The sequence below is a fragment of the Macaca thibetana genome, chromosome 7 (genome assembly GCF_024542745.1).
Source record: "Macaca thibetana thibetana isolate TM-01 chromosome 7, ASM2454274v1, whole genome shotgun sequence".
Classification (NCBI taxonomy): domain Eukaryota; kingdom Metazoa; phylum Chordata; class Mammalia; order Primates; family Cercopithecidae; genus Macaca; species Macaca thibetana.
This window is the reverse complement of record NC_065584.1, coordinates 111,560,114-111,585,702: the sequence shown is the minus strand read 5'-3', so window position 1 is coordinate 111,585,702 and position 25,589 is coordinate 111,560,114. Positions and strand designations below refer to the sequence as shown.

At 50.9% G+C, this 25,589-nt stretch overlaps 1 protein-coding gene across 4 annotated transcripts in view; it reads right to left on the bottom strand.

Annotated features, from left to right (window-relative positions):
* ATP10A (ATPase phospholipid transporting 10A (putative)) overlaps positions 1-25,589 on the bottom strand; it is a 185,170-nt gene that overhangs the window by 37,053 nt on the left and 122,528 nt on the right. For all 4 annotated transcript variants that reach the window (XM_050796111.1, XM_050796112.1, XM_050796114.1 and 1 more), the window contains exons 3-8: positions 18,883-18,968; positions 11,028-11,134; positions 10,147-10,278; positions 8,076-8,206; positions 5,863-6,115; positions 597-814 (exon numbers count right to left, since the gene is read on the bottom strand). In XM_050796111.1, coding sequence (XP_050652068.1) covers positions 597-814; positions 5,863-6,115; positions 8,076-8,206; positions 10,147-10,278; positions 11,028-11,134; positions 18,883-18,968 — 927 coding nt within the window. The remainder of the gene's footprint in view (positions 1-596; positions 815-5,862; positions 6,116-8,075; positions 8,207-10,146; positions 10,279-11,027; positions 11,135-18,882; positions 18,969-25,589) is intronic.

Sequence of the window (25,589 nt, the reverse complement as noted above, 5' to 3'; positions counted from 1 at the left end):
CCCCTATTTAGATGGCAGCTTCTCCGTGGGTTTAGGAGCACATGAGAGAATGAGGCCACCACGGAGCGAGCAAGGGGGACTCTTCCCCTCCGCTGTGCTGGTGAAACATGTCGGAAGTGAACGCCTCTTTCAGAGGTCATTGCTCACTTCCGCACCTCTCCCTGCTGGATGAGGGTGGTCCATTCATGTCTGGGCGGCTGACAAGGCCAGGCAGAAAGTATTTTATGGATTTGGGCTCGTCTAATTAAAACTCCCTCGGGAGGGGTTGGCTTTGCTTTTTAGCGGTTGTCATCTTGTCCTGAGGTTTTTATTTGCTTCATTTGGCAGCACCGGCTTCCTCTTTGTCACCCTTTCTGGGTGAGTCGCCAGCAATCAACCAGCCTTAGAAGCCGTGGCAAAGGGGCCCTGTCAGTGTCTTGGAAAAGACAACGGTGGAGAGAAAGTGTTGGCCAGAAAAGCTTCTGCTGAGTAGAGCCAAGCCGCCCAGCGACAGTGTATTTGTAGGATTAAATACGGACACCTTCCACGAGCGGAGGGGATGGTGAAAATGGGGAAGGGACGTGGCAGCGCCCTAGCAGGAGGCCCCGTACACTCACCATGGGGCTGCTGAAGGCCGTGTGCTTGGACAGCATGCTGGCCCTCTTGGCCTCGGCCCGGCTGCCCGTGCGCCGGTGGGACTTGGTACTCTGGGTTCGGTGCACCACCCGGACACTCTGGTGGCTCCCGATGCTGCCGCGCTGGGACACCGAGCCCCCTCTGGGCACCACCTCCTCCTCCTCCGAGTCAGCCTCCTGGTACCTGGCCAGACGCTGCGCTGTGGGGAGAGGGTGCAGGGTGAGGCATCGTGGGGAAAGGCTGGGAGGACAGAACCCATTCAGGGTGTTTTAGGTTCCACGAGGCTTCCGGCAGGGCAGCCCCAGAGGATTCACCACCCTTGATCTCTAATAGCAAGGGACAGAGAACATCTTCAGTTAGCTGCAACCTGGGGAGGTTGATATTCTCAACTGTTTCACAAATGAGAAGACTGACTTTCATCTCAGAGAACGTAAGGAGCTTTCTAAGGTCGCATGACTTAGGGGAAGGGGAACGGGTGACGTCCAGCTGGTTTGTTCAGGTAGAGCCCAGGTGTACATGGGGTAGGGTGGCAGGTGGCTGGAGGAGGGAGGCAGGACAGAGGGTGGCAGGCCTTCCAGTCATGCTGGAATGACCGTGCTCGCTTGGTGCTGAGCTCCTTGCCCATATGGACGGTGGGCACCATCTGCCCCTGTCTGGATGAAATGCTGTGGCACGGGGGGCTCACTCTCCTAGACTGCACAGCTTGGACCCCTACAGCCAGCCAGCGTTTGGACTCAGCTTTGAAATTCCATCCAAGGGGATCTTGACTGTGATGTCGCTCAAAAGCCTGTAGAGGCCCCTGCTGAGCAAATTCCCCATGACCCCGTGAACGCAGGGCGAATCCCCTGCAGAGGTGGCTGCACCGCGGCTTCTTGCTAACCCATGGCTCTGAACCAGTCTTCTGGGTTTTGCCCAGTGAGGACAGCTTGTTTCACCGTGGATGAGCGAAAAGAGGACCATTCATGAGCTTTACTCATCAGAACAAGCGTTTCATCAGAACATCAAGCACAGGCACGGTGCTGAGTTAAAGCTGCAGGGGCCTGTCAAGAGGCCGGAGAAGGAGATGCCTGTGGAGTTGGCCAGCGGCGTGGACCAGGCCCCGTACCGCACATCTCTTAACAGGCCCTCTGTGAGAGCTGAGGAAAACGGGGGATAAAAAAGGGGAAGTCACCTGCCCACCGTCACGAGGCCGAGTACTTGCCAATGCCAGGATTCCAACTCAGGGAGATCCTCATTCCAGGAGCAGACGTCCTGCAGACATCTCACCAGCTCTTGGGTGGTATCAGCCCAGTGCACCGTAAGCAAGGACACACAAAACCTGGACACATGACTCTGTCCAGCATGAAGTGAGGGGCTGGGCTTCAGCCTCCAGGAAAACGGACTGGCCCGTCCCACCCTCCCGGAGCAGCGGTCCCGCACATCCGGAGCTCCATGGAGCCATCTTTCAGGGGCCCCTCCTTCCCTCGGAGACTGTGGGGGCCATGGCTGGTGTGTTGGTGTTCTGATTGGCAGTGGCCCCAGAGATGCCTTCCATGCCCTCAGGGAAGATGAGGCCCAGGAGCAGGTAATGTTCCCTCCTAGGCATGCACAGCCGGTCAGCTCCAGGTCATCAGGCCAAGCTGTCAGAGGGGGTACACCCAGGACTTCCACAGCTGGTTCTGGTCCGTGAGCAGAGCTTGGGGTTCAGAGTCCATCTGAACTCCTTTATGAGGAAGATTCGGAAAGGTCAGATCGTAAGATAACTGGCTGATGACGCTCCTTGCCTGGGTGCCTGTCAGCAGCTGATCCAGGCACTTCTCTAAAACACGCTGCTGAGACCCACGTGGTTTCATTCATCACCAGGAAGCCCCCCGTGTCTTGAGGCAAGGAAACCCTCTGGTTTTCTGGTAGCATTTGGCAATTGTCAGAATCTTTCTGTAATCTTAGTTGGGATCCTACCCCCGGAGCCTGAGCTTCCAACTTTATTAATATCTTTTAAATTTATTATTATTATTACTAACGGATAAATCAGCATTGTATACATTTACGGGCTGCAATGTGACGTTCTGATATATGCGTACAATGCGGCATGATTAAATCATGCGAATTAACAAATCTGTCACTTTACTCACCTATCATGTTTTTATGGTGAGACAGTTAAAATTTACCCTCTCAGTCATTTTGAAATGTGTAATACATTCTTATTGCCTCGGGTCACCCGGCTGTGCAACAGATCTCAAAACCTATTCCTCGTGTCTGTCTGAAACGGGGTCTCGGCTTTAAGGGCTGCTGCAGAACCCACTGCCCGGATCTCTGATCCCCTCAGGACTCTGCTGAGTTCCGTTTTTGAGAAGAGCACACAATGCACTGTGCTGCACCAGGTTTAGCAACTACGGGAGGGGAAGGGGAGGAAGGAGGGAGAGGAGAGGAGGGTAGAAGAAGGGTAAAAAGGAGGGGGAGGCCAAAGGAGGCTGGTGGGAGGGAGGATGGGCGAGTGGATGGAGTACTGTCACCGATCATCTATTCTGGGTGGCAAATAAAACTTTAAACAAAGTGGGTAATTTCCTCTGCCTTCTGTTTACTATGACTGCTTCACTTCATGTTGAGGAAGATGGTGGCTATCATGATAATCCTTGGTTTTATAAAACTCACAAAAGTGTCAAGTATTCGACAGAGGCCTCCCACTAAATCCTTCTAAAGAGCAGCTTCCTAGTCACGCCCGCTTGCATTCCCTCTGCCCGGTTTTAATTTGCTGTTTCTGTAGCATGCACTCGGCTTCTGTCACAGGCAGGAAATGGACCCCAGGCTGCAGTGCAGGGTGCGCACTCCCAAGGCGCTGCAGCCCCAGGCACAGCCGTGGCGGGGACCCTGGTCCGCACCCTCTCCTGCCTGGGGCGGGGTGCTGGCTGCAGTCACACCCTGGGTTTCGGAAGCTGGTGTCTCCCCAGAGGCACCAGGTTGGAAGGAGGCAGCCACAGATACGGAAGGGAGAGGTGGGAGTGGGGACCGCTTCAATAATTGGGAGTGAGGCGATTCATCTTTCCAGTTCCCAGGAACACTGTTCCAGGGGAGAGAATGAAGCATGAATTAGCCGGTGCCCTTCTGAGGATTTTATGACTAGAAAATGGATGGGTGACAACAGAGATATCTCTTGGTCCCTTGGTGTGGCAGAGCAAGGGAGCCGGATGCCCTGGAAGGTGGCAGAGCAAGGGGGCCGGATGCCCTGGAAGGTGGCAGAGCAAGGGAGCCGGATGCCCTGGAAGGTGGCAGAGCAAGGGGGCCGGATGCCCTGGAAGGTGGCAGAGCAAGGGGGAACCGGATGCCCTGGAAGGTGGCAGAGCAAGGGAGCCGGATGCCCTGGAAGGTGGCAGAGCAAGGGGGCCGGATGCCCTGGAAGGTGGCAGAGCAAGGGGGCCGGATGCCCTGGAAGGTGGCAGAGCAAGGGGGCCGGATGCCCTGGAAGGTGGCAGAGCAAGGGGGCCGGATGCCCTGGAAGGTGGCAGAGCAAGGGGGCCGGATGCCCTGGAAGGTGGCAGAGCAAGGGGGCCGGATGCCCTGGAAGGTGGCAGAGCAAGGGGGAACCGGATGCCCTGGAAGGTGGCAGAGCAAGGGGGCCGGATGCCCTGGAAGGTGGCAGAGCAAGGGCCTGGATGCCCTGGAAGGTGGCAGAGCAAGGGGGCCGGATGCCCTGGAAGGTGGCAGAGCAAGGGGGCCGGATGCCCTGGAAGGTGGCAGAGCAAGGGGGCCGGATGCCCTGGAAGGTGGCAGAGCAAGGGGGCCGGATGCCCTGGAAGGTGGCAGAGCAAGGGGCCGGATGCCCTGGAAGGTGGCAGAGCAAGGGGGCCGGATGCCCTGGAAGGTGGCAGAGCAAGGGGGCAGAGCCCTGGAAGGGGGGCCGGATGCCCTGGAAGGTGGCAGAGCAAGGGGGCCGGATGCCCTGGAAGGTGGCAGAGCAAGGGGGCCGGATGCCCTGGAAGGTGGCAGAGCAAGGGGGCCGGATGCCCTGGAAGGTGGCAGAGCAAGGGGGCCGGATGCCCTGGAAGGTGGCAGAGCAAGGGGGCCGGATGCCCTGGAAGGTGGCAGAGCAAGGGGGCCGGATGCCCTGGAAGGTGGCAGAGCAAGGGGGCCGGATGCCCTGGAAGGTGGCAGAGCAAGGGAACCGGATGCCCTGGAAGGTGGCAGAGCAAGGGGGCCGGATGCCCTGGAAGGTGGCAGAGCAAGGGGGCCGGATGCCCTGGAAGGTGGCAGAGCAAGGGGGCCGGATGCCCTGGAAGGTGGCAGAGCAAGGGGGCCGGATGCCCTGGAAGGTGGCAGAGCAAGGGGACCGGATGCCCTGGAAGGTGGCAGAGCAAGGGGGCCGGATGCCCTGGAAGGTGGCAGAGCAAGGGAACCAGATGCCCTGGAAGGTGGCAGAGCAAGGGGGCCGGATGCCCTGGAAGGTGGCAGAGCAAGGGGCCGGATGCCCTGGAAGGTGGCAGAGCAAGGGGGCCGGATGCCCTGGAAGGTGGCAGAGCAAGGGAACCGGATGCCCTGGAAGGTGGCAGAGCAAGGGGGCCGGATGCCCTGGAAGGTGGCAGAGCAAGGGGGCCGGATGCCCTGGAAGGTGGCAGAGCAAGGGGGCCGGATGCCCTGGAAGGTGGCAGAGCAAGGGGGCCGGATGCCCTGGAAGGTGGCAGAGCAGGGGGGATGCCCTGGAAGGTGGCAGAGCAAGGGGACCGGATGCCCTGGAAGGTGGCAGAGCAAGGGGGCCGGATGCCCTGGAAGGTGGCAGAGCAAGGGGGCCGGATGCCCTGGAAGGTGGCAGAGCAAGGGGGCCGGATGCCTTGGAAGTGAGCTCCTCGCGGGTGGTTTGCCTGGTTGCTTGGCGGATGCCTGGCGCCCCAGACACTGCAGGAACAGGGCGGGCGGCCGTGCCAGTGCCTGCTCTATAAATAGCACCGGGCTTCAGGCACCTGAGCTGCTGTGACAGCCACGTCTTTATACTCCCTTGAAAATCAGTAATCCCTGAAGCCTGTGGGGTGTGTGTGAGAGAGCCAGTGTGCTGTGTGTGTGTGTGTGTGGGTGTGTGCAGGCACCTGAGCTGCTGTGACAGCCACGTCTTTATACTCCCTTGAAAATCAGTAATCCCTGAAGCCTGTGGGGTGTGTGTGAGTGTGAGAGTGTGTGTGTGTGTGTGTGTGTGTGTGTGTGTGTGTGTCTCCAAGCAGCTCTGGATAGAGCAGCTTTCTGGTTCAGCCCGGGTTGAGAGCCCCACACCTCCAGACTCACCATTTGCATCATGAGAATATTCTACACCAGACACGGTGCATCTTCGGAAAACCATCTTATTCTCTGTCAGAGTGCCAGTTTTATCTGAGAAAATGTACTGTATCTGCCCTAAGTCTTCCGTGATGTTCAAAGCTCGGCACTGCAGCTGCGAGTCTGTTTCTTCGTCATACAACTGTACGTCCTGGTTAATGAAGTACACTTGGCATGCTTTAACAATCTCAATGGAAACGTATAAGGAAATTGGAATCAAAACCTGGAAGAGACAAGGCACACAGGACGAATGACCGTGAGGACCGGGGAGCCGGGAAATTAGTCTATTTAAATAACAAATGACTACAACTGCAAGGAAGGAGGGACTATACTGTACCTTGAAGAGCTTAAATAGCCTGGTTTAGAGTCAGTATTGGAAAAGCATTAGAGTATTGACAAAGAGAATAAACTAGGACAGCTTATGGAGCAGCTGCAGAGCAGGGATCCACTATCGTGTCTGGAAGTATGGTGCCCATGGCTTGGATAGAAGCAAGCAAGTTGTGCTTGAGAGAGGCTAGGACAGGAAAGAGAGAAAAGAGAAAAAAAGTCATGGCACAGTCAGTCCTCATAAGCAAGGTCACCTCACACCACACTCCACGGCGGCATTCGACCCCCGGGCTTTCCCTGAGCTCCCATCTCCCAGGAGTACAACCCCAAGTTCCGGGGACAGTGCAAACAGCACAGTCGTCCTTCAGATGCCGGTTCTGTGCTCTTCTTGTACAATGCAGAGGGAAGGGAACGAGGCTTTGAGAAAAATATTCAGTGATGCCTTCATAATTTAAGAACAATTCTCCTCAAAAATAATGTTTACTTACTCATTTATTTTGGTAGAGTAACAGTATTGAACTAATGTTTACAGACTCAGAATATCATCCACAGACTAACTGGGTTCTCCTGGGAACTGAAGTACGTTAATGAAACACCAACTGCAGTCCTAACTCAAGGCTAGAACAAAATTTGCATTTTTAAAAAAACTAATTTAGACAGTTAAATAAGACTGTTTCCTGTTGTATGAAGCACATATAAGCGACAGCACAGGTTCCCTCCTAGGCAAAGCCTGAGCCAATGTCCTCTGGTCACTCAGTTCCCAGGAAGGTTGGTGGTGAACTCACTGCCCCCTCGTCCTCTGGACTCTGGGACCCTCCCCACTCTTTCACAGACCTTTCTGGGCATAGATAGCCAGTCATTGACTGGGAGGCGTCAGGGAGGTGTGCAAATTAATAATAATAGTAAGAATAACAAGTGCAGACAAATGCAGTGTGGATAACCTCAACTAAATCCCAGAGCAGAAAAAGCACATTTATGGAAGGACTAGTGGGATCTGAAAGAAGTCTGGAGTTTTGTTCAAAGCAAAGGACTAGGCCAGGTGCAGTGGCTCACGCCTGTCATCCCAGCACTTTGGGAGACCGAGGTGGGTGGATCACTTGAGGTCAGGAGTTTGAGACCAGCATGGCCAACATGGTGAAACCCCATCTCTACTAAAAATACGAAAATTAGTCAGGTGTGTGGCATGCCCCTATAATCCCAGCTACTCTGGAGGCTGAGGCAAGAAAATTGCTTGAACCCACGAGGCAGATGCTGCAGTGAGCCAAGATCGCACCACTGCACTCCAGCCTGGCAACAAAGCGAGACTCTGTCTAAAAAAAAAAAAGAAAAGAAAAAGAAACAAGAAAAAAACGAAGCAAAGGACTAAAGTTGGCTTCTTAGTTTTCACAATGTACCATGACAATGTAATATGTTCACATTAGGGAAAACTGGGTGAGGGATGTATGGAAACTCTCTGTAAAATTTATTTAGAAAAGTAGATTTTATTTTGGAATAATTTTAAGATTTACAGAAAAGCTACAGTCTTTTCTGTAAATCTTAAAATTATTCCAAAATAAAATCTATTTTGTTTAAAAAAGTAACCGAAAGGAAAAACAACAAAATGAAAACAATGACCCAAACCAAACCCTCAAAGTACAAGAATCTTAAGAACAGAAAAGGAAAATTTTGACTTAAAAATCCCCCAAGGAAAGATCCCATAGACGATTTAGGCTGAAAAATAAAAGGCAGAATCCAGGCGGATATATTTTCTGTCCTCCCAAATGCAGAATTTATAGGAAATTCTGAACAGAGTATGATGATTTTAAGTTCTCTTCATAAAAGTAAAGCAATTATTGTACAATACTGAGTATTGTTACCTGCAGGACTATTATCATTGTTAAAAATGAGTAAACTGCAGCTGTGACTGGGGATAAGGAGCTTCCATCAGATGTGGGGACATAAAATAATGACTTCTTCTCTTGATACCGCCATATCCACAGTCCATGTCCTGTAGTAAAGTTCAAAGAGAAATGTCATTCATCCAATGGAAAAATAAGAACATTGCTAGCGTCTATTAAAGCAAAACTTTAATATTTGTTACCTGACGCAAGCACATTTGGTTTTCTTAGTCAGCTTTGCCATGTCAGAAAGCGAAAACACACAATGTTCTTGGCACCTTCAATCCAACTTCAGGAAGGAGGTGGGACTTGGTCTCTTCCTCACACTGAGAGTTTCCCATTGTTGGTGCTAAGTGGCACCACTTGTCCCAACACAAGCTACCCGTGTGTTGGCAGCTGACAGTGTGAGGCACCAAGACGGAATTTCTTAACACACATCTCACGAAACACCAGTCTCATGAAATGCGCAGCAAAAACAGTCAGTAGGCTCGGACACTGCCATTATTGCCCTTTCCTGAGATTCACAATTCACATATGGGAGGCTCTGGGAAGCCAACAGTAGTGCACATTGCCTAATCCACTGGACCCGCACCTGTCTGGTCACGGAACCTTTTTCAGGTCTCGTACATCTGTATCTCATGCCACTGGGCTAAGACCACCTCACACCCACTTGGTGTGGCCCCACATGGAACCTAACTGCTAGCCCCTTCTTACGATTCAAAGCCATTTTTTGATCTCTCTTTTCATGAAGTTCCCATTAGTAACATTTGTGCTTCTCCAGCTCTTAGCCTTAGTTCAGCACCAGCTTACTGATACTTATTCCCCTGGAATTACCACCACTGCTGTGATGAAAGCATTCTTCCACTAAGAAATCGTCAATTCCGAAAATAACGCTACAGTCAGCCCTCAGGATCTGTGCGTTCCATATCCATGGATTCAACCAACCGTGGACCAAAAATATTAGGAGAAAAAAATTCTGTCTGTGTGTATTCCCTAAACAACACAGTATAACCATTATTTACATGACACTGACATTGTGTTAGGCATTGTAAGTAACCTAGAGGTGACTGAAAGCAGGGGTCCCTAACCCCAGGCTGCGGACTGGTACTGGTCCACGGCCTGTTAGGAACTGAGCAGCACAGCTGGAGGTGAGTGGCAGGCGAGTTGCATTCCCCCCGAGCTCCGCCTCCTGTCAGATCAGCGGCAGTATTCGATTCTCACAGGAGCACCAATCCTGTTGTGAAATGTGCATGGGAGGGATCCAGGCTGCACGCTCCTGATGAGAAGCTAACTGGTGCCTGATAGGTGGAACAGTTTCATCCCTAAACCACATCCCCTGCTACCCCCACATCCGTGGAAATATTATCTTAGAAAAAAACCAGTCCCTGGTGCCAAAAAGGTTGGGGACTGCTGATTTAAAGTTCAGAGGAAGGTATAGGTAGGTTATATGCAAATACTCTTCCACTTCTTATCACAGACTTGAGCATCTGAAGATTTTGGTATGGTGGGGGAGTCCTGGAACCGACCCGCCATGGTTGCTGAGGGACAGCTATCCTCTGCCATGCCCATTCACCCTGGCGTTTCCATGTGGCCTGTGCTGACGCAGGCTGCCCTTGAGTTCAAGTCGGTGAAAACCGGGGTTTTAACTTTAGAGTGCTAGGCTTGCATGTTTGGGGGCAGCCCACCTGGAGCCCACTCATTTCTTTCTTTTTCTTTTTTTTTTTTTTTTTTTTTTGAAACAGAGTCTCGCTCTGTCGCCCAGGCTGGAGTGCAGTGGTGCGATCTCGGCTCACTGCAACCTCCACTTCTCCTGCCTCAGCCTCCCGAGTAGCTGGGACTACAGGCACCTGCCACCTTGCCCGGCTTTTTTTTTTTTTTTTTTTTTTTTTTGTATTTTTAGTAGAGATGGGGTTTCACCATGTTGGCCAGCTGGTCACCAACTCCTGACCTCCAGTGATCCTCCCACCTCGGCCTCCCGAAGTGCTGGGATTACAGGCGCGAGCCACTGCGCCCGGCCCCCACTTATTTCCGATCTGTCTCGGAGACTTACCGACTGCTGAAAACAGGGACATGCAAACAAGGAGGAGGACACACCACAGCACGTCGCCGTTCATCTGCCTCTCCAGCTTGCTGCGCTTGTAGCGGGGCCCGCTGTTGTTCAGCAGAGCCTTGGTTTCATGTCCTGTTAGGGAGGACAAAGGACACGGCCAAGTCAGAGCCCAGAGGTAAGGGACCAGCTGCACGGACGGCGTGGAGGGAATTCCACGCTGCCATTCACTGGTGCTTAGGTGAGAAGCTCAGTCCAAAAAGCAGGGTTTAAAATTAATCTTCCTTCCTGTTGAACAGGTCGGAAAATAAATAAAATAAAATGAAATTAATCTCATATGTATAATGATTGTGGAGAAAGAAATGGAAAGAAATACACCACCGTGCCAAGAAAGAAGGCTTTGGGTTGAGGTACTATTCAAAGAATTTTTGCTTTTGCTCCTTTCCGTTTTCTTAGTTTTCCAAATTTTCTACAATGGGGATATGTTACACTTTTTTTTTCTTCTTTTTTTGAGATGGAGTCTTGCCCTGTTGCCCAGGCTGGAGTGCAGTGGTGCAAACTCGGCTCACTGCAACCTCCCTCTCCCAGGTTCAAGAGACTCTCCTGCCTCAGCCTTCCTAGTAGCTGGGACCACAGGCGCAGGCCACCACACCCTGCTAATTTTTTATGTGATTTTAGTAGAGACGGGGTTTCACTCTATTGGCCAAGCTGGTCTCAAACTCCTGACCTCATGATCTGCCCGCCCGTCTCAGCCTCCCAACGTGCTGGGATTACAGACACGAGCCACCGCGCCCGGCCACGTGATGCTTAGGAAGCAGTGAGGGAGAAGGGCTGGAGCACACAGTGTCGCTTGGCAGCAGGTGGTGCCAGGTGCCTGAGCCTACCTGCGTAGATGACGATGCCGACGACGGCGTCCGTGTTCCTGAGGGTGCAGCCCCGCAGCAGCAGGTTTTCTTTATACAGCCCGGCTTTTTTCCCGTTGTCATGTATGCTGTGGAGGGGCGGTTGGCACGTGTCACGTGGTTGCAGGCATGTACCTCGTGTCTTGGGCGGCACTGCCTTGAGGAAGGAAGGCCCTGACACAATGAAAGCTTGGGGATGCCCGGATCTGGACTGGGAAGGGGACGGGGGCCCCGAGGGTGGGTGACTCGCCCTGTGGGTCTCTGCAAGAGCTGAGACGGGACTGCTGCTCACTAGTCACTGGGCATCCAGAAGCAGCCCCAGGGCCTGGTGTTTGTTTGTTTTGCAGATGCAATTGTTTTCACTCCAGGACTGACCACCGCTAGGAGGGGCAAACTCCTAACCGGCCAAGGAAGGCCTTGCTACGTGGTCTCTGCACATCTCCTGCTCAACACAGGAAATGTTACTCCTAATCACAGCCTCAAGTTGTCATAAAAAAACAAACACCTTTCTACAAAAGGGGATGATATTGGTTTCATTTTTAACATCCTTTTCTCTTACAAGAAGTTATAAAATTATTAGAAATATTAATATATGTGGTCTGAAATGTGGTAAATTCCATGAGACAATTCTATAAATTCTGTTTTACTGCTATTTAGATTCGGAGGGACAGTCCAAGCTTAAGCTACTGGTTTTCAAATTTGTCCTCCTGGCCCACTCATGACCCAGGCTGGCTGGGCAGCCTCGGGCTAGGATCGCACTGGGACAGATGTGGCCCCAGGAGCCAGATGCTTGTGCATCTGGCTGTCACAGGGGGAGGCCTCATAACCGGAACTGTAGCCCAGGCCTGCTATAGTTTCAGGTTTCCAGAACAACAGCAGGGGCCCAGCCTAACCCACCCCAGGCAGGGCCACCAAGGGAGTGCCTTCCAAGAGGCCACCTTTTCACACCCACACCTGCTCCACACATCTTCCCCACACTCTCACAGCCCAAATGCTTCCTGTGTGTCTCTCAGCGGCTCACCAGGGACCCCTGCAGGGGTTTCCCTCCTGCCAACTCTTAGCCTCCTGACCAGGGAAATAAACCTATGTCCTCGTGGAGAAGAGAAGCTAAACAGTAAAGGCAAGGCTGAAATGCAAGCTGGGAGGATACATTTTCTACAAGTCAGTTATTTACCCACAGCAAGGGTTCTTCACCAGAGCAGACACAGGGGGCCGCACAAGGGCTATTCAGCCACCGCTGTGTCTACTGCTCCCTTGGCAATTCCAAGACGGAGTAAGGTTTTCCTTTAAAGAGAGATTCGAGACGGCAAACCACTTTGGCAGCCACAGCACTGACAGCCTGACAGGTATGAGACATCCTTAGGTACAAAACTCTGCTCCACAGTTCTGGAGTGAGGTCCCCACCACCACGTGTCTCCCATGGACTTCTCCAGCGACAGCCAGACAAAGACACCATTGCACTGGGACAGCAGAAAATAATAAATCATCTCCAAGTTCAGGTTATGCTTATTAAGGACGAACGATAAACTTAATAGAAACAAGAAAAATGTTCTACGTTAAATGTTCTTAATTGTGACACTGACTTTTGAGCAACTACTGTGATTTCTGATGAGTCCAAGCCAGACGGAAACTCGGCATTTTATACAGGTGCACTGACCTACACAGGTCCATGCCAGAAGGACAAGGGAATGTGGGGGGCGGGAGCGCACTCCTGCGTGAACAGCCCCACATCAGAAAGGGGAGGCTGGAGAACAACATCACCATCAGGTGCCTGGTGCCTGGGCTGGAAGCTGCCTTGGGCTTGTGAGAGAGAGGGCGCCCGGCCGAGGGCAACACAGGCCCAGGACCACACAGGCACGAGACTCAACTCCACAAAGATGCACACAGGAATGTCATCCGTCAGCTCCTTTGTCACGGGCTGACCTGTGTCCCCTCAGAATTCAGCTGGTGAAACCCTAACGCCCAGGACTACAGAATATGGCTGTATTTGGAGACAGCGTCTTTAAAGAGATCATTAAGTTAAAATGAGGTCCTTTGGACAGGCATGGTGGCTCACACCTGTAATCCCAGTACTTTGGGAGGTTGAGGAAGGCGGATCACTTGAGGTCAGGAGTTTGAGACCAGCCTGGTCAACGTGGTGAAACCCCATTTCTACTGAAAATACAAAAATGAGCCAGACATGGTGGTGGGTACCTGTAACCCTAGCTACTCGGGAGGTCGAGGCAGGAGAATTGCTTGAACATAGGAGGCAGAGGTTGCAGTGAGCCGGGATCATGCCACTGCACTCCAGCCTGGGTGATAAAGCAAGACTCCGTCTCAAAAAGAAAAAAAAAAATGAGGTCCTTAGTGTGGGCCCGTGACAAAGGAGCTACTCTATAGCACTAGGTCCTTCTAAGAAGAGAAGATCAGGCCACAGAGACACACAGAGGGAAGACCATGTGAAAACACAAGAAGGCATCTTGCCATTCATAAGCTAATGAGAAAGAGACTCAGAAAGCACCGGTCCTGCAGACACTTTGATCTCAGATTTCCCAGCCTCCAAAACCAGGAGACAACAAAAGTCTGTTGGTAAAGCCACCCAGTGTGTGGCACTGTTTCAGCGGCCCAAGCACTCACACACATCCTGTAACATTTAATTAAGCCACTTAGAAGGCCTCATGCGGTCCAAGTCCCCAGGTCTGCTGACTCATCAGACCCATGTCTTCCAAATCAAAACTGGATGAGAGAACCGTCTGGTGAGAACACCAGCCATCCACTGAACAGTGCCCCATGCAGGCTCCATGGGAAGTGGCCGTGTTCGCCTGGTACCTCCTGCTCCGTGTTTCTTCTCAGAAGATATTACGTTTTCCTGATCACACCTGCTGTTGGTAATGGGTCTCGTTCATCTGAGTCCCAGCACATTAAGAAAGGTGAGGGTCCACAACCGGGGTGGGAATCTTCCCATTCCAACACAGCGGTGCAGGGCAACAGTGCTCGGTGTCTCCTCCACAGCCACAGGCAGCAGCATGCAAGCCCGGCACCAGGGACAGCAGTTTCCAAGCCAGTTCCTCCCCAGGTCACATCGCCTCCAGCAACCAGAGCCCCAGACCCTCCTCTCCGCGGTACCCAGGTGATGGCTCCACGTTGGCATGGTCACTGGCCGTCCGTGACGCCTCCCTCATTTTTTACATCCATTCAACCTCATCTCCACGTTAACCTTACTCTGGCTGTGTCTTTAACCCATGTCCCCTTCTCTCTATCTCCATGCAGCACTGCTGATTTAGGCGTCTGCATTTCTCTTGCTGGAGCCTGCAACACACGCTTGCTGGCCTCAGCTCCACCGGCCTGGGTTCCTCACACAGGCACCGGAGCAATCTTCGAGTGTGTGCATGTGAGTGTCCCCTGCGGGGTTCCTCATTGCTCCAGCTTGACGCGGGGCCCAGCCCGCTCCACAGCCCCTGCTTGGCCCACAGAAGGGGTGGCTTCTGTGCTTTTCTGCCCCAGCCACCCCCACACAGCATGTTCTGTGGACTCTGTGCTGGCCTCTGCCTGAGGGAGCCCGGCCTTCTGTCCTGGGCTCAGGTTCTGCTGCCTTCAGGGCAGTCCTCCACGCCACACTCCCAGGCCCTCCAGCCAGGCCGGCTGGCAGTATTCCTTCCATGTCTCTGCTTCCAAATAGGAGCTGCTCATGTCCTATCCATTGCACACCCCAATGCCTACCTCCGAGCTTGGCAAACATTGAAGGCTGCCTGGCTCTTGGCTTTGAGCTGGGTCCATCCAGTGGGGATGACGGGAAGGACACTGGAGGAGTGCCTGAGAGCAAGAAAAGACAGGGAGTAGGCTGGGCGCGGTGGCTCACACCTGTAATCCCAGCACTTTGGGAGGCTGAGGTGGGAGGATTGCTTGAGGCCAGGAGTTAGAGACCAGCCTGGCCAACACGGTGAAATCCCATCTCTACTAAAAATACCAAAAAAAAAAAAAAAAAAAAAAAAAAAAATAGCCAGGTATGGTGGTGCATGCCTGTAATCCCAGCTACTCGGGGAGGCTGAGGCAGGAGAATCACTTGAACCCGGGAGGTGAGGGTTGCAGGGAGTCAAGATTGCGCTACTGCCCTTCAGCCTGGACGACAGAGTGAAACTCTGTCTCAAAAAAAAAAAAAAAAAAAAAGAAAGAAAAGACAGGAAGTTTATTCCCTGCTCTCTCCTGGAGAGGCAACACTAGTGGCTGGCAGTGTCCCCTGACCAGGGCTACGAGTCTCCCCAGGCATCTCCCTCATCATGAGTCCCCCAGGGCCACTCTTGGCAACAACCTCATGGGGCCTCATGGCAATGACTGTGCAGCGGCTACTAATCCAGTGTCTGCTCTGTCCCCAATACGTCCCCTACACCCACCCACGCCTGCAGATTAAATACCTTAGCAGAGATGTGCCCTTAGCAAGCATCCTTCCTCATCTATATGAATCAGGGTGTTCAGTCTGCTTCCTAAGTGGATCCTGACTGACATAAGTTGGGAGGAAGGAATGACAGATAATTGCTTCCACTGGCAAATCCTGGGCAGAATTTTCTTTAAAATAATATGTTCAGATTTTTGTTTATCTAACAAAAGTAAGTATGGAAATTACCAAACTGTTTTGTGCTGATGTTCAATATTTTTAAGATATAAATATGTCAACTAAAGGTGGCAAGGTGGAATTAAAACATTCCGGTTTGAGTGAATCTAGCTGATGCAGTTTATTTAATGCTTGGTCACTGGCAGTAAGGGCATTTTGGATACAGCCTGCACAAGGCTCCCACCAGACACCAGGTAGGAGGGGGCAGGGACCGTGACAGCTCTGTTGTTAGTGACAGCCCTGCTGCCTTTACTAACCATGGTCTCTGGAGGGTGTCACCCACCAGGGCAAAGAGTCTACCCCAAAATGCAGCTGTGCTCGTGCCAGCCCTGTGTGGTTGCAGGAGGCTCTGCAGCTCAGAACCCTGCTCTGTGGGGTAAGAATGGTCACCAAAGAAGAACAGGGCTGGCTATACTTGTATCTGACAAAATAGACTAAGTTGAAAACTGTCCTACAAGACAAAGAAGGGTCAATTATGCAGGAAGACATAACAATTATAAATACGTATGCATCCAATATCAAAGCACTCAAGAATCTAAGCAAACGTTGACAGGTCTGAAAAGAGAGCTAGCGAACCGGCTTTACAAAGTCAAATGGAATTTTACATCAGATGACCAGTTAACCAGCCAACCTCTTTGCTTTATTCTTTAGGGGAAAATGCAAATGTTTGATTGGTTTGTGGCTTCAGAGGTGACCGCGTGCCATAAAGTTGGCTGTGCATAATCAGCAGGGTCAGGCTGAGCCAGGTCTCCATTCCCAGGAGGCCTCTCTGGGCGAGGACACCTCAGGGCAGGGGCTGAGGAGTGAGTGCCGGGAACAGCTGGAGAAGGTGGGGAACGATGTTACTTCCAGATCCTAACTCTGAAGATTTCATTAGGGTTTAACTACATGAGGATCCTTCCAAAGAATGCAGCCTTAAAGGGCACTTGAATAATGAGGCTCCTAGAACTATTTTTCTGCCAGCTTGAGATATATTTCACAGACTATAATGTTCACTCATTTAAGTTCATCCAGTTCTGTGTTTTGATTTGATTCAGATAGGGTGACTCTATTGTCCAGGCTGGAGTGCAGTGCTGTGATCATAGCTCACTGCAGCCTGGATCCCCTGGGTGTAAGCCATCCCCCCACCTCAGCCTCCTGAGTTTCTGTGATTACAGATGCGCACCACCACACCAGGCTAACTTATTTTGTGTGTGATTTTTATAGAGACAAGGTCTCACTACATTGTCCAGGCTGGTCTTAAACTCCTAACCTCAAGTGAACCTCCCATCTAGGCCTCCCAAAGGATTACAGGCCTAAGCCACTGCACAGCCTAGCTTTTTTTTCTGTTTGTTTTTGTATCATCAAGAGTTGTATAACTACCACCACCAGCTAATATGAGAACATTTTCTTCTTTCTTTTTTTTGAGACTGGGTCTTGCTCTGTCTCCCAGCATGGAGTACAATAGCACAATCATGGTTCACTGCAATCTCTGCCTCCCCCGCTCAAGCGATCCTCCCACATCAGCCTCCCAGGTAGCTGGGACTACAGGAGTGCACCACCACACCCAACTAACGAGAACATGTTCATAACCCTAAAATAAACCCTAGACCCATGGGCAGTCCCTTCCCATTCCTATCTCACTCCACACCCCCAAACCCTGGCCACTGCCAATCCACTTCCTGTCTCTAAGATTTTCCTACTGCGAGCATTCCACACGCGACACTTTCTAATTCGTGTCGTACGTCACGTACATTCTTTCACTGGACTCTCACGTCAGCCTGGTATCAGGCAGCCGATGATACCTCCAGGATTCGGAGAAGGCCGGGGCGCAGGAAGACAGAACCACTTTCCTAAGGCCACCTCCCAGGGAAGAGGAAGAGCCTCTATTCAGGCTAGGGTCTTCTTGCTACAAACCCAAGCTCAGTTCTGTTCTCCAAGTGCAAACGGTTCATGTTTCAAGTTTGGAATGGCTGGTCCTCAAAGAGGCAAATCTGCCAGTATTTCTGGGCTGTGTGGTGTGAAGGTTACGGGGCAATTCCAGTGGGTGACGGGGTCAACATTTGGCTGCAGACGAATTTCAGCTTTTGCTGTGCAGAGTTCACTTCTGTTGAGTCATCCCCAGCCCTACCGCCTGCCACTGTGTGCTGGGCACAGGCAGCAAGGCTGGAGGTGCTGGCAAATCAGAAGACTCAAACTCACACTGAAAGCTCTCAGAAATGGGGCCACTTTCAGAAGCAGATCGTCCCCACACCTCCGTGTGTCTGTGGGGGGCGGGGAGGGGAGACCACTGCCTGGGCCATTCAGCGGCTGCAGGCATCAATGATCCATCCCCGCCTCCAAGTAGGACAGTGCCAGGAGGCGGCCCCTTGTACTGCAAGGGAGAGGGCTGAGCCCACAGGAGGTGGCTGAGGCGTGATAGCTGAACAGTGCTTGAGGGCAGTGGAACGCCATGTGTGTCATGCCCCTGTCACAGGCTGGTTCTCCAGGAGACCATCCCCAAGGGCCCTGGCAGGCCACTCAGCAGCTCCGTCCTGACACTGCCTATTCTCTTCCATGTTTTTCCCCCCACCACTGACCACACACACACACTTGGATTATCATGGAAATTTCCAAACAGACATGAAGGTTGCCTCTACTACTCCCCATCACGCGGCTTCAGCAAGTGCCAACACAGGGCCAGGCCTGTGCCCTGATCCACCTGTCTTTCTGTTTTGGAGCAGGAAGGGGCTGGCCTACCAGACACACTCTAGGTTATGCTTATTTGTTTTAATTGTCTTTCTTTCCCCCTAACTAGAATGAAATAAACACAAAGGCAGGAACTTCTGTTTATTCAGTTTACCACATTACATCCAGTGCCTTGAATGCGCCCAGCATGTAGCAGGTATCAATAAATACTTGTTCAGTGACTGAGTGGAAGCATACATCCACGAAACTCCACCTGGCCTACTCCTGCTTCCACGTCACAGGGCCATGTGTGGTCAGCCACGTCTCTGCTCACACCCTATCACCTTCCCAGTGCCTGCCAGCGGGAGGAAAAGCGGTACCTCCTCCTCACAGATGGTCGTGGCGAGCTTCTACTGACAACAGGCTCTTACCCACCAGTTCCAAAAGCAGCCACGAAGGCTCAGGTGCTGGGCCACATTCCCGAACAGCTACACCACGTGGCAAAGAGTATTAAATGCATACTTTATAACTGAGCGAGTGTATGCACCTGCCTATATAGTTATCAAACAGAAGGATGCGTGCGGGCAGACGCAGGATACTCACATGCAGCCGCGAAACCTACTCAGGTCGTTGTTTGGCTTCTCGCATTCGATCACGCTGGTGAACGTCAAAGGATTGAACTCGGAGACCTAAAATAACAGCACGTATACGTTAGAGAAATCCGGGCTCAGGCTGCTCCGTTCCAAAAGGCACTTGTTTTTCTGTCTTGCATCCGCGGCAGGCAAGTTTCACGGGGGAAGAACTCAGCCTATGAATCTGTGGAAAGCCGAGGCACGGCCTTCTCCACTGTATAATAAATAACAGTTAATCATTTGATAATGAGTGGCAGTTGGGGGACCGATGCTGGTTACTGGCTAGTAAGTGAGCAGACATGACTGCAGCTCTATTGCAAAATGAGGGAACAGGTGATCAAGCAAAGGAGGCCATCAATGAAGCAAAGGGATGAATGAATTTTTTAAGACACATGGCACTTGCCCATTTTTACAGACTTAGAGAAGCAAATTCCACCTGGAGAACAGGAGCTTATAATAAATTCTACTTTTTCAACACACACTACACGATCTTCATGGATCTTCGATGAAAAAGATTTACATAGCCAATGAGGGAGTCAACAATTTCTTTAGCATTCTGCTCAATTAAAAAAAAAAAAAAAACCTGACAACTCACCACAAAAAAGTCTTTTGAATTTTTCCATTGATAGATAGAACACAGCCTGGCTCATACGAAAGACTTAGGAGTCGGGGGAAGGAGGAAGAAGGGAGAGAAATGGAGGGAATAAGCTTTCAGTATAAATGAGTACAATTAGTGGATTTCTTTTTTATTAGCTCTCTGGTCAGGCCTGTCATTCTACGTAATCTATCAAGTGTCATAACAAGGTAAAAAACTGAATTATCTTTGTTCACACACACAAAAAGTGAAGGTGGTTAGAAATCAAGAAATGGCATAAACACGCCTGACACCACCCCAGGTGACTATGGCTCTGCCACAACCACACATTTCCCTGCACAGAATAAAACTCAGTTCCTACTGTTTCCCAGTGCAAAGCGTACATTAAAAGGGGTGTGCGTTAGATAATCGTAGCTCGATTCAATAACTGAAACCGAAATGCTATTTTAAAAGGCACTTCTTGGAGTTTAATTAGCCATCAGCCTCTCTTCTCCTTGGACTGAAACGGCCTCTCGCTCTATTTCCAGAGCGAGGCTCTGTTTCAAGGAGTCTTGTGTTTATTTAAAGCCTGCGGATTATCTTGAAACCAGTGGATGGCTTTTTCCAGGGCAGACATTTACAGATACAAAGTACAGGATGGCCATGAAGGCAGTGAGTTCCAGAGAACACCAGGATTATTCTTGGCAGACAAGGAGGGTAGGACTTAAAAATATTCTGTCTCTGTTTATTATTCTTTCTCTCTAAGAAAAATGTCATGGACATGGCTCAGAAACAGCAGGACATTCTGTCTCTGGGACTTCAGAGTTGTGTGTGTAATGTTCTACCAACAATCCCGTGCCCTGGGGAGTGTGTGCAGGGGCGGCCCCAGGCACAGGACGCCTGGCTCCCTCTGCTTCCTTCTGGAACTGGGGAGGATTTGGAGGAGTTTTAGAACTGGAGGGATCTCTAGAGACTGGCATGGGCTGACCTGGAGCCCCTCGTCCGCCACTAGAACTCATATGTTGAAGTTCTAACCCCACGTAGCTCAGAATGTGTCCTTATTTAGCAATGAAGTCTTTAAAGAGGTAACTAAATTAGAATGAGGTCATCAGGGTGAACCCTAATCCCACATGACTGGCGGCCTTACACAAAGAGAAAATCAGGACACAGAGACACACGTAGGGGAGATCATGCAAGGACACAGGGAGAAGCCAGAAAGAGAGGCCTCAAAAGAAACCACCCTGCTGACCCCTTACTCTCGAACGTCCAGCTTCCAGACCTGCGAGAAATAAACCTCCGCTGCTCAAGCAGCCCGGTCTGCGGTGTTTCATTACAGCAGCCCCGGTAAACGAACACAGGGGCCAACTTTGAGTTTCTCATTTAAAAAGCATTTCATGTCCACAGCACACCTTCTGAATGAGGAAAATCCTGTTTACGGTGTTTATTTCTAACAACAGCCAATACAGCAACACACTCCTCACTTAGGAAATATATTGATTTATCCCTCCATGCACTCATGTCTACCCCTGCCTCATTCCAAATCAGCTTTGAGGTCATGCCCGAGTTATCCACCAGTCAGACTTGTCAACCTGCCCCCTGGAGCATGGACAGAGCTGGAGGCCCCAGATCCACCCTTCTGCTCTGAGCACACTAACTCCATTCTTCTTAAAACGTAGATATCGAGCTAGGGAGGAGGAAGCAATTGTGGAGATGGATGGTGGTGATGGCTGCACAACAGTGCAAATGAACTTAATGCCACTGAACTGTACACTCACAAATGATTACAATGGTAAATTCTATGTTATGCATATTTTGCCATGATAAACAATTTCATTTACGGCCATGCCACCCTGAATGCATCCAATCTTAACTGATCTCGGAAGCTAAGCAGGGTCAGTACTTAGATCGGAGACACAATTTAAAAATTTTTAAGTGGATATAAACAAACTCTGATAATTGACTGAGAAGAAATGAAATAATCATCAAGTTGAACATATTTCAGTACAAGTACATAAAGTCTCCGTCACCAGTAATTCCTAAGGGCACTGCCGTTCTCATCGTCGTCACCATCAACATCATTACGAGTTTTGGGAGGCTTGCCAAATGCCAGGCGCTGTGCTAAGTGCCCTTCAATTATCATGCAACCCTGCCAGAAAGTCGGTTTTCGTACCACCTTCAACTTAGAATCTTTAAGTATCATGCCCAAGGTCACAGTGGTCTTGGAGTGATGCACTGGAGCTTTCTTGGCCTCTGAGCCATCAGCTCAACCATCAATACCTGCAGAGAGAATCTGGCATTAACAGAAAAAGATTGTGGAAATAAGCCAGAAAATGTGTAACAGATTCTACAGAAATATCCCCCAAAATTTAAATTGCTTTTTATTTTTTATTTTTGAGAGAGTTTCACTCCTGTTGTCCAGGCTGGAGTGCAGAGGTGTGATCCTGGCTCACTGCAATCTCCGCCTTCTGGGTTCAAGTGATTCTCCTGCCTCAACCTCCCGAGTAGCTGGGATTACAGGCACCCACCATCACGCCTGGCTAGTTTTTGTATTTTTAGTAGAGACAGGGTTTTGCCACGTTGGCCAGGCTGGTCTCGAACTCCTGACCTCAGGTGATCCACCCGCCTTGGCCTCCCAAAGTGCTGGGATCACAGGTGTGAGCCACCACGCCCGGCCTTCATTGCTTTTTAAAGTTCTAAGTTTCCAAAATTTAAGTTTTAATGTTTTGAAAACATGCTTCAGTTCAACATACCTTAATCTGATCGTAGATACCCTCTTTCTATCTTCAGCAATGCCCGTGGATGTGGGCTTACCGGAGCCCACCCAAAAACAGAGTAAAAAATCAGGAGCCCGGGGACTTAGTGCTAGTTCTTCTGATTAATAAATGAGACTTTTGGCAAGTGAAGAGAGGGCATTTGGACTCGGATCTCTGGGGTCTCTGTTGCCCTATAAGTCCACAATTCTGTAGGATGCAGAGGTGGTTCCAATTAATCCCTGTGCTTGGGACGACGGACTCACTGTTGCGGAAACAGCATCACCTGCAAGGGTGCTGCCACACAAGGCAGCCTCCAGCTGAAGCACTGCGCTCTACAGCGCTGCCGCAGCACCCCAGCATCTCAGACGAAAGGAAGCGGACAATGCGAAGGGTTCGCCCGCTGCAGAGCAACAACATGTTCAAATAAATATCTCACTGGCAAGAAAGAAAGTGCTCACCGTTTCTGTTGCTGTCTTACAAATATTTCTGAAGCTTCTTTGGGCAAAGTGATTTGACCTTACTAGGTGGACAGAAAGAGGCGGGACAGTGGTGCAACAGACAGCCCCCCAGCCCTGCCCCTGAACTTGCGTTTCTGCTAGAGACCACAGCAGAGGCGCTCCAGGGATGCCCAGAGCCCTCCGGCATGCTTCTGCTTCCTCCTGATGCCTGGGACCTCCTCCAGGTAGAACAGCTGCGTCCCCTCTTCAACCACATGGGGGAGGCGTGTGTCTAATTCAGCAGTGCCCAGATTGCTGCTTGAATGAATGGTCTGATTCACAGGGGAGACCGTATTACCAACCTTGTATTTCACATTTGCATTAAGTGAATTGCTACTAAGTAACTCAACAAAAGCAAATACAGATGTCCTCCATCTTGAAACAGAAGCCGTGATGTTGGAAAGGGCATTTATAGTCCATTAAAGAGGATACTGTTATTTTTTTTCTATCATAAAACAACTAAAGTAAAGAGGCTCATATTGCTTCAGCAATGGGGTGAGCACACAGCACAGGTGCACACTTGGGTCATCAGCAGGGACCCTGCCTAATGCTCCTCACCTCTGAGTGAGGCCACCTGTCTGGGTCTCTGGACGATGTGGGCAGAGAGAAGCCTGGTGAGATAATGCACAGAGCACAGAGGCGGCACCTGCCAGCCAGGCAGGGCCACCACCTGCACCAGCGAGAAGACATGGCGAACAAGCACATTCCCGTCCTCTGCATCTCGATCCCGTTCTGAAAACGCCCTTTGCGTTCCCTGTCATGATACTCCTAGGTCACAAGGAGGTTGAGGTCCCCCTGGTTCACCTCCAGCCTTGACCTCACTCCAGGACATGGTCCTCGAAGGCTCTCAGTGGACAAACACGATACCTCTCACTGCCTACCCGGCTTTGGTCTCGCTGCCTGCTATGGGCCTATTTGTCCCTGGACTGAATGATCCCCGTCTGATCACAGAAGTATCCCACCTTAGCAAAGCCTTGGAGACAGCTGCTGCCCTACAGGACGCAATCCTCATCCCATGCAACAGCAAAGTTCTGCCCAGGGTCACAGCGCTGAACGCCTCGGCTGCCACCCCTGCCGGCACCCATTCCTGCACACAGGGAACCCTGAGGAAGCCCAAACCTTTCTGCATGGCTTCCTTTGTCTTCCCATCCTGCAGCATCAGGCGAAGAGCCCATCATTTAGCATTCAGGATGTTGTCCTTTCTGGAGAAGCCTTCCTGACAGCCCCCTGGTAGGGTAGGCAGGTGTCACAGCTCCGAACTTGCTTGGTCCCCATGCAGACATCAAAACCTCTGCTTCCTTCACTAGACCACAGGTTCCCTCCCTGAGTCCCATCCCTCCTTCACTAGACCACAGGTTCCCTGAGCCTGGGTGTGGCTGGAGCTGGCTCCCATCCCTCCTTCACTAGACCACAGGTTCCCTGTGCACAGGTACTCTGTGCCCTTGAGACCATCGCAGTGCCTGGCACACACATGGTCAGAGGGTGATGAATGCTTATTTCAGAAGGATCTCATGTGCCACAAGCTTCCGAATCACCCCAGAACTCCGTGCTGGGCTCTTGGGGACCTAGAGCCCCTGGCTGCTGCACCATCTGCCAAGAGGGCCTGGCGAGGCGTCTCTGTGTTCCAGAATGCATAGTTCCTCTTTTTAAAGTGTGGGCACGTTTCCCCTGGCAGCAATATAAAATGATTTCTTCATAGTCCCTAATCTAGCTCCTTAGCTCCTTACTTATTGATCATGGGTAGAGAATACCTTAATTAAATTAAGCCAAGCATTTTCACCCAAATTAATGGAATAATTACCCCCAACTCTTTTGTTTTGTACTTTCTTTATTATTACTATTACTATTTTGTATTTCCATCTAATTTGTATTTACCACTTGATGGTCAGTGCTGTGGAAATTCAAAGGAGGGCAGACGGCCCGATCCCAATACTGAATGAATGAGTGAATTCACTCGTTCACAGCCAAGACTGTATTGTCAGGTGAACAGTTTCAATTTGCTAAACTGAAATAGAAAAGTAGTCTGTTTTGTCCACCCCAGTGTCTCCTGACACGCAGTGGGCACTCAATCCGTTATATACCCAAGTGAAAGCGTCCTGGTGGCAAGAAACACCAAACGTACAAGGAAACTTAACTCAGACTGATAATTTCTCCAAGTTCCACAGATTCAGTGTTACTCTAGGGGTTTATGTCCCAAGACAGATACTGAATAGAAATGACCATGAAACCCATTTAGACAGCAGTGTAATCTACAATAGCGGCTGTGATTGTAGTATTTAAGGTGTCCTAAATATGGAGGTGATAAGTAGGTTGGCCCAGCCACGCACAGCAGGACACTCCACTGCACGTCACAGAGCACGTGACGGACTCTGTGAGTGCTGCGTCCCTGCCTGACGTGGTCCTCATCTCCACGGTGACAAGGTGACGGGGACAATGAGGACTGGCATCGGGGCCTCCATAGTCCTCTTTCAGAGTCAACCTCACACAGGTCCACAGGTGGCTTCTGGGAGGCTCACGCCTCGGAGACACTGATCAAGGGGTGTCTGGGTTCTGCCTTCTTTTTCTAACTGGAGATTTTCCTGCCACAAGCATGAGTATTAGAGATCAAGTGGTCCTCCCTCAGTTTCTGAGCAGAAAGGCAGCTTTTCCCTTGCTAAATTCCAGTTGAGAATGCAGGCACCAGCCCCGCCTTGCCTTTCCTGCCTTTCATCTTTTGTCCCCTTGCCTCCTGACTGTTTCACAGTCAAAAAGCCTCGGTAGATGGTGGCAAAATTCAAAGGTTCACAGTGCAGGGTTAGAGTTTGAAGTCTCAAAATCAAAACGCTTTCTTTCCCTGCGGGCCCCAAACGCTCCA